Source organism: Glandiceps talaboti, chromosome 5 (genome assembly GCF_964340395.1).
Source record: "Glandiceps talaboti chromosome 5, keGlaTala1.1, whole genome shotgun sequence".
Classification (NCBI taxonomy): domain Eukaryota; kingdom Metazoa; phylum Hemichordata; class Enteropneusta; family Spengelidae; genus Glandiceps; species Glandiceps talaboti.
The window spans coordinates 23,839,910-23,855,146 of NC_135553.1; the positions used below are offsets into that span (position 1 = coordinate 23,839,910).

The 15,237-nt window shown below is 36.5% G+C and overlaps 2 protein-coding genes across 3 annotated transcripts in view; both read left to right on the plus strand.

Moving 5' to 3' along the window:
* The first annotated feature begins 1,081 nt into the window (after nucleotides 1–1,081).
* LOC144435110 (polyunsaturated fatty acid 5-lipoxygenase-like) overlaps nucleotides 1,082–15,237 on the plus strand; it is a 51,204-nt gene continuing 37,048 nt past the window's right edge. Inside the window, exon 1 of the mRNA XM_078123670.1 lies at nucleotides 1,082–1,246. The gene's annotated coding sequence lies outside the window, so the exon portion shown is untranslated. The remainder of the gene's footprint in view (nucleotides 1,247–15,237) is intronic.
* On the plus strand, nucleotides 1,241–10,402 carry LOC144435111 (uncharacterized). Of its 2 annotated transcripts, XM_078123671.1 has the most exons (4): nucleotides 1,241–1,874; nucleotides 6,117–6,550; nucleotides 7,378–7,521; nucleotides 8,524–10,402. In XM_078123671.1, exons 2-4 carry the CDS (start codon nucleotides 6,159–6,161, stop codon nucleotides 8,588–8,590), a joined length of 603 nt encoding a protein of 200 aa, XP_077979797.1. In that variant the 5' UTR covers nucleotides 1,241–1,874; nucleotides 6,117–6,158; the 3' UTR covers nucleotides 8,591–10,402. The 2 variants fall into 2 exon arrangements, with proteins under 2 accessions (XP_077979797.1, XP_077979798.1); XM_078123672.1 differs by lacking the exon at nucleotides 1,241–1,874 and having other exon boundaries at nucleotides 6,410–6,546.

Sequence of the window (15,237 nt, forward strand, 5' to 3'; positions counted from 1 at the left end):
CTGAAGCAATGCGGGTACTTATATTAACCGCTCCTTAGTTATATAAATCATTCTCAAGTCACGTGACACATCATTGTGACACAATCGTTCAGTAAAACTACAAGTACTTCGACGTCTTTCGCTTTTTCTTAGTTTTGAAAGGATTGCCACGACGACTATATCTTTCTCATTGTCTACGGAAATCATCCAGTGGTGAGTTATAAGAAGTATAATTTAAATTTTTTCGATATTCCCAACTTTCACATCAAGTGACCACAATATTGGAAGTCTACAAGTTTGTCATGTCAAGGCATTTTTGCTGGCGACACTGAAAGTAATTGGTTTATTTTTCATGCCAAGTTATGTCATAGTCATTAACACTGTAACGTGCCAATATACTATCGAAGTTATATGTATGAGATCGACACAAGTAGATGTCATCACTTTGTGTTAATATATCTGACTAGAATACATACATGTAACCCTACGAATATACAAAGCGAAAATAAGGGTGTGGCGATTTGGCGAGATTTATTTGTGTAGGTTGACATATATATATATAATAAACGATAAACATATTTGTATTTTTTGAGCTTTTGTATCATATCACGATATTAAATTGACAGATATTATGATTGAACAGGTTTGCCTTTTGTTAATGTTACTGATAAGCTTTGGTCTTTTCACTACATACCACCGAGAGTAGCGATTGCCCTTCCCGCCTTAACCATTACAATGTCTCAATTCTATATATCTTGAGATATATATCACTTGTCAGATTAAAAGTTCAGCGCCTAATCAGGAGTTTAAATATATTTATGTAAGCCTGAATCTGTTGTCTGATATGTGTAATATGCAGTCTTTATTTGGTGTTAATTTCTAGAAGTAGCTACTGAAGGTGTGGTTAATTACGAAATACGTGGACATTTTAGCGCCCACGACGATCACTTGTGACCACTCCTATACTGTCAGTATCTGGCTTTGAAATGTAAAATATACCTGATTCTCAGGTGCGGTTATCCGACTATTTTGGTATGTCAGTCAGTTGCTGGGAGGCGGAGACTTGGTCATGTGAGTCTGGTAACTATAGGCAACCGACAACAGCCGGAATCAACAGGTACCACTGAAGCAATGCGGGTACTTAACCACTCCTTAATCGATCAGTAAAACTATAAGTACTTCGACGTCTTTCGCTTTTTCTTAGTTTTGACAGGATTGCCACGGCGACTATATCTTTCTCATTGTCTACGGAAATCATCCAGACCGGGTGAGTTATAAGAAATACATCTAGTGCAAGATATGGGGTTGAATTGGTTTTATTTTTTCTCTCGGCTACGTAGCGAAGGGTAGCGAAGGTAGCGAGATTCAAAACTTACTCTTTTACATTCAGACACATTTTAGGAATCTACATTATACATCAGACTGTATTACCGTCATGTTTTTTGCACAAAATAAATGGTGTACATCGTGTTACCCGTGTTTTATTTCTGCACTCCTTTTTTGGCCGTGGAAGTACACCGACCGAGTCACCACTTGCGTTACAAACAGACAACCGTGATCCCACTTGTTCAAATTCTAAACGTACCCTTTTACATTCCAACACATTCAATGATTATACATTGAATATACTGTATTACGGTTACACTAAATGGTGTACATCGTGTTACAACCGCGCTGTATCTCTGCACTAATTTTCTCCATGGAAGTACACTGCATGAGTAAACAGGCCTTGCGTTGCGTTGCGTACACATGCAGAGTCTGGTTACGTGTACGTTGCGTTGTACATGTTGTATTCATCCTAGAAGTCAGAGGTCAGAGGTCGAGATAAAAGCCAGCTCCATTCTCCAGCTGCATCGTCATTTTGTCCCCGGGTTTTAGCTCTCTACTATATCATCGTAAGTACTTTTTTATATTTCTCTTTTCGTTTACACGTAAGTATGTAAGTTATGTTCTACTTACGCTCTCCCAGCCCATCTCTCCACTATTTCTGTACTAAAAATTACAGTTTGTTGCTTGACACATCTTCAACACCAGTCAAATAAAAGCTATGTCTTTGTTGAGACTTGACCTGTCAGTTTTACAACTTATGCATACCATCTTATTATCTGATAACGCTATTTTTATGGGGGCCCGTTCTGGTCACAATTATCATGATTATGTAGAAATAATATATGAAGTTAAGTTTCGAATGTTTGATGCCACGGGACTTTGTCTTTGCTTTTGGATGACTTAGCGAGAGAAGGGCCCAATCCAACGGGACTACCTTCCCATATTATACAAATAACATGTAACATCGATACAACTTGGACCTGGACGAAGGCGCCTTTCGTCTTCGCTGAATAGTCGAAACACTCACTTGAAGCATATCAGCAATTTTCTGCCATGGGTAGAAGAGGGAACGCAAGTGTACCAATTGGTGTTTTGAAATTTCCAAGCGCCTTTGTCCAGGTCCATGTTGTATCACAGGGGACCCAGGAACCGTGTGACAAACAAAACAAAACAAAAAAAAAAAATAAAAAAAAAAATAAATAAACTACCAAATAAATGACAAATGAACAAGCAAACGAGTTAATTTTAAATAAACCAGCAAATAAACAGATACTCATGGGGGTATACTAGATATGTTTTTTTCTATACCCATCACTATTTGTATAGAAAAAAAACATATCTAGTATACCTGCCGAGCACCGTGCACCACTCTGAGCTGTGGGCCGCCATTTTGAATAAGATATCTTGCGCAAAGGATTGTAGGGGCAAAATTAATTTGACACATACACAAAAGTAATTCAGCACATACATAAAATCAATTCGGGACATACACAAATTTAATTCGTGACATACACAAAATTAATTCAGGACATACACAAAATTAATTCACGACATGAATAAAAATAATTCGGCACATACATAAAAATAATTCGGGACATACATAAAAGTAATTCGGCACATACATAAAAATAATTCGGGACATAAATAAAATTAATTCAGGGCATACATAAATTAATTCTAGACTACATGAAATTAATTCCAGGAATACATGAAATTAATTCAAGGAATACATAAAATTAATTAAAGACTACATAAAATTAAGACCGGTACATAAAATTAATCAAAAGACATTTAAGTAATTCAAGGAATGCATAATATTAATTACAGCAGTAGTTTTATTATTTCTACATAAGTGTGACCAGAACGGGCCCCATACTATTTTCGTATTCGTAAGAGCAAATGTATTATTGCCATTGGTTGCAAGTAAATGCGTTAGTGACATCACTGCTGATGGGTATGACGCACAGCGTCACATGTTGAGTGGTCAGTTCAGTTTATTTGTTTCGCATTTGTTTGGTTATCAGTTTATAAAATCACATTTTCCTCGCGAAGAATAAAAAAATCAAAATCATGAATTAAAGTGTAACACAGTTCCAGGAAATACAGTCATCGCCTTGTACAGTGAGTTTTATCTGCAGACAGAGTCACTTCTTCACATTACTTCACTCGAATTACCAAGAAAATATGTGGTAAAAACTTGTTCGTGTCGAGTTATATCATTGTCACCTAGGAGTTGTGAAATTAACTCCCATTGTCTGACCTGCTCCATCAGCATTGCCATACAATGGAATGGGGGGGGGGGGGCAACTTATCAAGGAAACAGCTGTTTAGATTGTTTGTCACTCAATTTATGTGAACAACCCAAACCCGAGAAACTCGGAATGTTTAGATTTTGGTGATTACTTGTCAATGACTCGCCTCTAGATCTCCACACTAAAAGATACAGTCAGTCATACCAGCAAAAATTGGGCTCATGCCCATGGAGTCATAACTATTTTTTTGTGAGAATAGAATTTCATAGCGTACATTGATTATGTTTAAAAGAATATTGATGGCTGATTTTTTTTATGGGTAATGATATGGGGAGATGCTGGTGGGTAAGTGTCCTTTACCCTAAATACCAGTACCTGCATAAATTAAAAGACAACAGAAATGTACACATAGTTCATTGTCTTAGTATTGATCTCATATATGCACCAAGATACTTTGTTGCCTTTGCTTAGACAATGGTAAAAAGGTAAACATATACTGTAGGTCAGCATGAGAGGGTGTCATCTGGAACCAGGTAGTGTTCACATTGACTTTTTACTCTAGGACAAGACCAGGCTGTAGCCTAAACCAGCTTCTCACCTTGGACAAAATCTTATGCGTCCCAGGACAATTAACTGTTCACACTTGTTTTGTTTTTTTGGACCAGGGCCTGGCCATACACAAAATGTTAAATGTGAACAGCCTAATTAATGTTCCACAATATCCAGGTGACAATACTGGTCCATGGTACAGACTGTTCACTCTCTAGAACTCACGTTGCAAGGCAATCACTTTATTACCAGGGCTTGTCTCTCCTTTTAATTTCCTTGTGTACGAAATTAATTGAAACACTTTGGTGACCTGGCATGGTATTATTGTCCTCAAAATAATTGCAATCGTATGTAGACTAGTGTGTAAGCTATAATGTTAAAAATTACAAAGCAATTGACAGTTTTTCATAACATTGAAATGGATTTTTTTATTAGCCATGGCAATAGTTTATGCATTGATGCTATTTCATTGTATATTAAGTACGTTGAGTTAATTAGGCTGTTGATATTACTAAAAATCCTGGCCGTGGCCTGGTCCCAGGAAACAAATTAATCCAGAATTAACTTTTGGTATGTGTTCACATCAACTATTTTATGTGACAATGGCACTTCATAGTGTACATTAATTATGTTGAAGAGAGTATACATGGGTTGACTGGTTATGGGTAATAATATGGCAGGACAGTAGTCGGACTGTATAGTAACTAAGTAACTGATTTCTCTAAGACCCTTGTACCATGCATTTCAAAACCATGATATGGTTCCTTCCCCAGTCACTTGATTGTATTACCAATAATGTTTATGATTCTCTATAGAGAATAGATCCATGATCAGAACAATACATATGTGGTAATCCTCTTTGTTGCCTTCACTTAGACAATGGCAACAAAGTCAACATGTACTGTAGGTAGCATGCGAGGGCGTCATCTGGGACAAGGTATGCGTTCACATTGGCTTTTTTGCTCTAGGACAAGACCAGGCCAGTGCCAAACCAGGGCTATAGAATACTTAGTAATGTTGTTGGGTAGTACATCCCAACCATTTAGAGTAAGATCAACTTGCAACTGACTTGCAGCACTTGGTATTTACAAAGTAAACTCTTTTGTCTGCCATGTGTCTTGTGAACAGGCTGTGATTTGATACTTTTGTAAGATATACCACATATACAAATGTAGGCATTGTCATTTTTAGTCCCCGTCAGACAAAGTCCGGATTGGGGAGTTATGAATTGGGTTCCGTCCGTGTGTGCGTGTATCCGCACCCATTTCTCAGACATGGCTGGACCGATTCGTCTCAAACTTGGTACAAGGACAACAAAGTATGACGTACATATGCATGTAAATTAATTTTGTGATACGATCCAATATGTCTGACAGGCGGCCATTTTGTCACAATTTCATTTGTCTGTCTGGAATATGTCCGGAGCCATTTCTCAGACATGGCTTTGCGGATTTGTCTCAAACTTGATACACTATGACATACGTTATAATTCCATGGACATACATACACGTCAATTTGTTTTGTGAGACAATCCCATATGGCCGACAGGTGGCCATTTTGTCATTTGTTTGTTTTGCTTTCCAGAGCCATGGCTTGACTGATTTGTCTCAAACTCACTACAAGGACAACACACTACTGCATACATATGCACATCAATTTATTTTGTGATATGATCCAATATGGCCAACTTGCGGACATTTTGTTTGCACCACAACCTATTAGCCAAAAACACCCAAATGAACCTGCGGGACTATATCATTATACAATGTCTTGTTTGCTTATGATATGTGTTCCTTGTTTGCTTTTTTGGCAGACTAGTTGATTAAATTAAATATTTGTAATTGTTTATGACATTCCAGTTTAATGTTACTCATCATGGCAGCAGGCTTGTAAATTATGAACAATAAATGTGCAGTAATTTTCTGATGACATGCATAGATTGCCATTTTTCAACAAAGTATACAATAATATAGCATTTTCTTGTTTTTCCTCTTGTTATCCACTCAGGATCTACACTGTCAGGTATGCCTAAGAGGTCAAAACTTCAAGATGGACATTATCAAGGCTGATGGAAGAATACAAAACCTTAAGAAAAGCCATGATGCTTTGGTGAATATCCATATTTCAAAAGATATGAAGTACCTAGAAGAAAATGTGATAATGACATTGTTGTGTGCCAAGTTAACATATGTTGGGGTACAATGTTTATTTTTTTCCATCAATCATGCACTTGTCAACATGCCCAAGAGGTTTAATTACATCGAGGTTATATTTCAAAGAGCGCTCGAAGATCATAGAATTGCAATTGATGAGGAAGATGAGGAGACAAAAGAGGGCACAAGTTTTATCCATCAGATATCAGGAGAAAAGATGCTCTGTCTATTTCTGAAGAGGCATTTGCAGCTGTTGCCCTTCATGAATGGATGGCCTGTCTTGCGTAAGTATTTATATTTTCTTTTCTTACTTTCTTACTTACGTTTGTAGCACATTCATAAAGAAAACACACCAACTTGTGTCTACAGACCTGCTGCAACCTTTGATATTTTTTTTGGGGGGGGTTGGGGGTTGGATTATAGATTGGGTTCTGTCCGTGTGTGTGGGTCCGACCGGAGTCATTCATGGACATTCATGGACCAATTATTTTCAATCTTAGTCTATGGATAGTAAACGATGTCATACATTAACACGTTAATTTGTTTAGGGATATTATGCAATTTAGCCGATTAAGAGCCATTTTTGGGTCAAAAAATGTGAATTTTTGGTCAAAAATCTTGATCTCCAAAACTACTGGGCAGATTGACCTGATATTTGGTAGGAATATTCTCAGAATTGTTCTTCTGCAACATTTGGCCCTAGCAACAGTGACCATGCCCATAGCAACAACTAAGTGGTAGTATGTTTTGGTCTAATAACAACATCATTAGGTAGGCAAGTGAGTAAACATTCAAAAAATGTTTGCAAGTACAACCTTTGGGAATTTTTAAATAGGGGATGTTTATTGTGCTTTGATTTTAAAAGGTGTAAATTTAAAATGTTAACAATTAACACAGGTATTAAGTTCAACTCATACAGGAACTTTCACCATGCGCTGATTGTGCCATTGCCTTACATTGTTGTGTTACACTTGAAAGCTCTATATCATTCTCTTAAATTGCAAACATAGGTGCCTTAAAGAGGAGAGCTATATGAGGAAGTATGCACATTTGTCATTTTTCCTTTCCTCAATATGAGGGTATTTAATATAGTTGTACTGATTCTGTTTTTTCAGAAACCATTCTTGGGTTAGCTTCAGAGGTTTTTCAGAAGCATACAATGATGTTGTGAGACAACTCAAAGGAGACGGCATAATGAAAGACTTCTTACAAAATAAAGCTGAGCCCTCAACATCTGCACAAATACGGTGTTGTTTCTGGTAAGTGAAATTGAACTTGTGTATTAATATATGGCAATTTCAGTTATTGTTCTTTTAACTCTTACGAAATCTTTCTGTGCAGCAGCGAAAACTTCAGGGGACTAACATATCTAGATTGTGTTCCTGCATCCATATTCTTTGTTCCTATACACAAACATTATCTTTTTAATTCCCGCCAGACGAAGTCCAGAATGGGGACTTATGGATTGGGTTCTGTCTGTCTATTTATGCATCCATCCGTCAGTCCTCAGATATGGATGTACCAATTTCTGAATTAACATGTTACAAGGACAACAAACTATGGCATAGATAGGCATGTAATTTTTTATGGTTGAGGTTTACCTGCCTTTTGCGCGTAAGTAGTCACAGGCGAAGAGAAGTGAATGTACTTCATATGTTTGGATGTGAATGACAGTGACATGGCTGATTTCATCACTTTGAAATTTTGAAATGCTTTTAATGAATGATTTCTTTTTTATGATGATAAAGATAACTTTTATCATGGCAGTGACAATGATACCTGTAATACTGTGTAGGAGTGCCATTGCAGTACCTTTAAAATCAAACCAACCAAGAATCAGGTTTCAAATCATGTATGCAATACAGAACAACTTTTTATGACACTCATACAGAAAATTAAGGTTACACAAAAAGAATGCAACAAATGGTTTAATTGTATTGTATGAATACACTAATATTAAACATAAAGTATTACAAAGTTTTTACTTTTATGATGCAATTAAAAGAAATACTCTAATCCAATATACTTATTTTAAATGGAACTTCCATTAATAAAACATGTGACAACTTCAGTTGTATCTGTGCTACAGAAAAATTGAACTGTGTTAAACTATTACACTGGTTTGAGCTATGACAAAAGTCTCCTTACTATGTTGACGTCAACAATTATTGTTACTGTATGCATCCATTTTCTTGTAGCCCATCAATTCTAAAATCACAAAACTTCTTGTATGTTAAAACGTTATGTTTGTATAATTACAGGTTCACAAATACAGTTACAGAAAAAAGCTGTGTCAGATATGTTTTTCAATGGGGAATTGGCATATGAAATCATAACAGCGAAAGCAGAAGAACAGTATCTTTTCATCCAGTCAAGTGACAGGGAAAAGCATATGGAAAAGATAATATCTACCATTGCACATGGCATGTACAGCCAAGATTGTCATGGCGATTGTATGTTAATTGTAAAGTCTGCTTATCAGATGCACTAATGAACAATGTAGTACAAATTATATTAGCCAGAGCTGTTTCTTGGAGATGCCTGGACCAATTTTTATTCAAACTTAGTACAGGGGCAACATACTATGGCATACATATGCACGTCAATTTGTTTCTTGATATTATCCAATATGGCCGCCTAGCAGCCATTTTGTTTGTGATTTTTCCGTGTCCAAAGCCATAACTCAGACATGCTTGAACAGGTCCCCCCCCACTACCCCAATTGAGGAGCTCATTAGTGGTTAACTTGTGCATTATGTGTGATTTAGGTGAGGGGTGGGGTGGGAACAATACTTTTTTGGTCTTGTTGGCAGATTTTTTTTAGCACAATTGAACTAGGTTCAGTAGTGCTATAGGCCAGTAGTGTCTGTGTGTGTGTGTATGTACGACTCAAAAACTGCCAGCCCCTACTGTTTTGAAGGGACATATACTTGTGATGTCTAGTTGGGAAATTGTTCAAATGAAAATGTTCGCGTCACAGGTGTGTGGTTTTGGTCAAACGTGATTTTTGGTAAGAAGAAAACTAAAACTCAGAAACTACTCGGCAGTCTGGTCTGAAATTTGGTGGGAATGTTCTCAAGAGGGTGTAAATTAAGACTTGTTCGTGACATTATGATTTCACCAATATACAAATATAGAAACTGGGGCTAAAATCTGTCTTTTTGGTAAAAAAAACTTCTATTACAAACTTGGAAGTTCTTGGACTGGAACTTGGTGAGATGCTACTAGACTTATTTTGCAGATGTTCAAACCTTTTGACTATTAAAATTGGCCCAATCAACCATGGCAACAGCCAAATGGCATTATGTTTTAGTGAAATAACATCACTTTGTAGACAAATGAGTAAACATTTTAAAAATCTATGCAAATACTTCTACCAACCTGACCACACCCATAATAACAGTCAAATGATTTGCAAAGATTACAATAGGGTAGATAGGCAACTTCTTGGTCGTTTAGCAAATTAACATGTATACCTAGCATGGCTCACCATGTGAAATGTTTTGAAAACAGTACAGTTGTACCTCAGTGCCATTGGAGCTATTTTTATTTCTCTTAGCTATCATGTTATGTTTTACATGCTATTAAAATTTGAGTTTCATGTGACACAAATTGCTACCACAATATGTAATTGTAATGTACTCCCACATTAAAGTCTTGGCATATTTATTGATAATGTTATATCCAACCACTTTTAGCTTTCGTAGCGTTTGTATTTAAGGCTGGAAAAGACTACTTGTCTATTCAAGATTATGCCAGCATTTCTTTTCTGTTTACCTTTTTTATATTATTACTAAACTTTTCTGTGGTTTAATGCACCTAGGTGTAAGCCATGACATTTTTACATTAGGTTTACTGTTTTTATATTTGGTGTCATGTACTTTGTTTCCTTCTGGGAAAAATATATTTTACCTGTGATATGTCACTCACTTCTGAGAGAGGAACAATTGGACTTAACAGGCTGTTATAGTAGTGTTTCATATATATGATTCCTGAGAAACATATCAGTTGTGAAAAGTTAACCATTTCTTCCAAATGATTTGAGGAAGACATTTTCCATTAATATTGAAAAGTAGCTGGCTTATTTATGACTGTAGATCTTATTTCTTGTACTCATCTTGAGATATATAAAACTCCATTGTTTACACATCTGTAATTTTGTATTGATTTTAAATTTTCTAATAAAAATTGCTGTCAAGCTCAAAAAATAACACCATTGTCTGATGTTCTAATTATTTTCAAAACTGCACCCTTTCCTCACCCCTTGACAATATCCATGAATACACATACAATGTACAGTGAAGTGAGACCCTGCATTGCACAAATGCATTATTGTGTACAAATGTTTCCAATTTGTAAAGTATGTGTTATAGGGATGGTAAAGTGTCTGTCTCTGTGCTATCAACTTCATAAAAAAACTATGCCAATTGCTTTGATGTTTGGCTGTAGATGAACCTTTGTTAAAGGTCAATTATGTGGGCTAGCATGGCAACCACAGACGAATAAGGGAAAGGGATATATGTGGATTAATAGGTGTCACATAACGTTTTTCTGTTATGGGTTCATTATATATACCCTTCATTACTTGTAGGTGACGGCTAAAAAGTGTAGTGTTAAATTAACTATTAATACATCATTAATAATATGTATAATATTAATTACATATATGTACCTGGGCTGAAAAGTGCCCCTATTGACAAGTCCCACAAACGGTTTACAACACACACACACACACACACACATGTATATATTTTTTTTCATAGGGTTTTTACCAAAGTGGAATATGTACGACAGTTCCATTTAATTCACAGGTATCAAACATTTTTTTATAAACTTGACGCATAATTAAATAATCACCAGCTCGAGTGTCCGTGGTGTATACTTTGTGGAATAATGTATTCTAGGTCGTGTTGCATACGTTGTATGTATGTATGTATGTATGTATGTATGTATGTATGTATATATGTGTGTGTGTTGTTGTTGTTGTTGTTGTTGTTTTATTGTACACTTGCATGTACTGTCTGTTGTTGGTTGGCTAATATTTCTTGTATCGAGCTGTAGCTATGGAACTATGATGTTTCTAAAGGCGTTGGAGAAAGCAGGTAGGCATGGGGGGGGGGGGGGTAGCTCCAGACTTTAAGTATTTTCTGTATGTGCGTCACTTCTATGGTGTACGCTATTAGTTAAAATAATACTTTCGGTTGGTAAATATTAGCTAAATGTTTATATTGCGAGACGCTGGTGAATCTAAAGTTTGGCATTATTTGCATGTGATCCATATACAATAGGTTTCGAAACCATGGTGTGGTTCCTTCCTAAATCATTTAACAATATTTACCATAATGTTAATTCATGATAATAATAATAATATTAATAATTATAATAATAATAATAAGTTTTCGATGTTGTTTATGTTTCTGACATGTGTGCGTGTAGTAACAATACCGAAATTTCAATGTTTAAACCCGATGTCTTGTGTTGATTCTGACTATTCATGTTGTTCGTGTTTTTGTAACTAGTGTGTCACAAAGATTTGTGTTTCGTTTTTAGGCTATTGGTGATTTTTCAGGGAACAACTATTCGATTCTTTTACATGATTTCACATATTTTGGTTGCCAATTTTAGGTCTTTTGTGTTGATGAATGGGTTGTATGTTGTTATGAACAAATCTTTTGTTTTCACACATGCTTTTCATTGCAGGATTTTTTTGAAGATAAATATTTCTGGCTTTGTGATTGACTTCGTACATAACTTGCGTGATTTTGTTCTGAGACAGTTCATATCCACATCGTTGTAGATTGTTTGCGAAATCTTTTAATTTGTTGACAAAATCCCCTGTGTTGATACAGTTACGGACGTCGCCATCTAAGGCTTTCACCTTTAGAGAACTCTTTAAACGTATCTATCGGGTGACGATCGATACTCTTTATGGAAGACCTGAAATATGTCAGTTAATTTTGTATTGGTTTGTGTCAAGTATCCTTCCTTTGTTGTATCTCCGATCTTTGTAAACTTGTCGATCCAAGTACGTTGTTTCCTGTTAGGGGTAGACCATTTGATATCCGGGGGGGGGGGATTGGTGGAGAGTTATTATATTTTTTCCCACCTGCTTGCCTGTGAATTATCTTTTTCTCCTTCGCCTATGCTGGCAATTTTTTTTTCTTTCCTTCTTTGAGATATCCGGATTTTTTACACCTATGTTGAACACCAACTTTTGTTGCCACAATTTTCTGTTTGGTTTTCGCACAGGGTGATAAGGAGAGTAAAAAGATGCTGTTCTATCACACACAGATTATATTTAGTAAACTACATATTTCAATACATGTTTGATTTTCAATTAAATAAACATCGTTGACAGTTTTTATATATGCCGTGGTATGATGACACTCTGAAAATGCAAATCGGAAACTTGATTTGTGAACTTAAACATCATTTGTGAACTTAAACTAGTGTGGTAGCTACGTAATACATGTATATGTATAATTTTATGTATAGTTATGTTTGAACCTTACATGAAGTAATATTTAAAAAAATTATGAAAGAAATAGTGACAAGAACAAATATATATATGTACCACAGGCCAACGAAACTGACTGGTCCCTGACATGTGTTTGAAAATGTTAGTCATGATCTGACAAGTGTCCTATTTGAAGAGGTACTAGCAGGTTGAACTGTACACTCGAACTTGTGCATCATTTCCCTGCCAAGACATTTTTTTCCATCACCCACTCAGATCCGGATTTTTTTCAAGAAACTCCATTTGGCATCTGTTTCCCCCCCCCCCCCCGAAATCTTCCAAGTCCTCCTCAGGATATCAAATGGTCCACCCCTTACGAACTTTAAAAGTTCAGTGTAAATCGTTATTAATTTTGACCCACACTTTAAAGTTATCTTTTGTTTCGTCCAATAGCATAACAATATCATCTCTGAAAAGGTCCAAGAATATAATATTCTTATTGTGTGGTTCGAGTATTCTTTGCTCAAATTCATCGAATGTAATGTCAGCTATACCATGATGCCACTGAACCCATACTACAACCATAGATATATACTTCTAGAATTCTCCATTGAATTCAAATGTATTTTTGTAGGACTAGTTTTAATATCTTTACCACATATGTTGGTGGAGGCTTTTTGATTCTGTGTTGGTGTACTTTCGGTCGCCGGGTAAAACAATATTCCGCTACCCTCCGCTACCTTGAAACGCATGTTTCAAGTCCTCCATAATAGTTCCAGTTCCAAAGAGAAGGAAAATATCATGTTTGAACGATTATCATGACCTGTAGCTCTAACTTCCGTAATCATGAAGGTCTAAGATACCTTAAATCTGCTACCGAGCCATTTCTTGACCCATTCCAGTTTGCATATCGAGCGAACAGGTCAGTTGATGACGCTGTTGCTCTTGGTTTACACTTTGTTCTACAACATCTAGAATCACCTGGTACATATGCACGTATTCTTTTCATAGATTATAGTTCAGCATTTAATACGATCGTTCCAAAGCAATTGTTTGAGAAGCTCAAATCATTCGATTTTAATACGTCCCTGTGTTTTTGGCTTTTGGACTTTTTGTTGAATAGGCCACAGACCATTAGGCTTGGGGATAAAACATCATATTCCATCACTCTTAGTACTGGCGCACCTCAAGGTTGTGTCCTATCACCGTTGTTATATTCCTTGTTTACCAACGATTGTGTCTCCCATAATGAGTCTGTAAAACTCGTAAAATTTGCAGATGACACTACAGTTATTGGGCTGATTAAAAATGGCAACGAAGTCATCTACCGTTCCGAGGTGGCCTGGCTAGTTGACTGGTGCTCAAATAATAACCTTGAGCTGAATATTAAGAAAACAAAGGAAATGCTCATCGACTTTCGCAGAAAACCAGGTTTAATTGCCCCACTTAAAATCAATGATCAACATGTTGACCATGTGGAATCGTTTACCTTCTTAGGTTCAACAATACAAATACATTGAGATGGGATACCCGCAATTTTGGTAAAGGCACAACAACGTTTGTTTTTCCTGAGGCAACTTAAGAAATTTGGTTTAAGTCAACACATTCTCATTCGTTTTTATAGAGCAATCATTGAGAGTATTATTACATTTTCTATTACTGTCTGGTACGGTAATGCGACACAGAAGGATAGAATTAGTCTTGAAAGAATAGCTAAGACCGCTTCAAGAATAATCGGGCGCGAGGTTCCATCGGTTGATTCTGTTTATGCTGGTCGCCTTGTACGGAGATCCGACACGATTATAAAGGATACAACACACCCGGCGCATCACTTTTACGAACTCCTTCCCTTAGGGAAACGTTTTTTTTTTTACACAGTTTCTTTCCTAAAGCAGTTCAAAACTGTCGCATTTGAATGTAGCGTTTTAAGATTGTATTTTTGTGTCATAATACTGCATTTTTATCAGTCGTTTGTGATTTTATGGTGCTTTTGTGGTGTCTTTTTCTGTATCATTGAGTGTTTTTTTGAGCAACGCCAAGGCACATTCCTCTCGATTCTATCGATTGGCAATAAAGAATATTATTATTATATTATTATTATTACCATCCGCTACCTACGCTACCACATATCAGTGCTTTTGCTGAAAAAAAATCGCTACCTTCGCTACCAAATCTCAGTGCTTTTGCCGGAAAAAAAATCGCTACCCTCCGCTACCTACCGCTACCTTCGCTACCACATTTCAATACTTTTGCTGGAAAAAAAATCCGCTACCCTCCGCTACCTACCGCTACCTTCGCTACCACATTTCAATCCTTTTGCTGGAAAAAAATCCGCTACCATCCGCTACCTTCGCTACCAAATCTCAGCGCTTTTGCTGAAAAAAAAAATCCGCTACCCTCCGCTACCTTCGCTACCAAATCTCAGCGCTTTTGCTGGAAAAAAAATCCGCTACCCTCCGCTACCTACCGCTACCACATTTCAATCCTTTTGCTGGAAAAAAATCCGCTACCATCCGCTA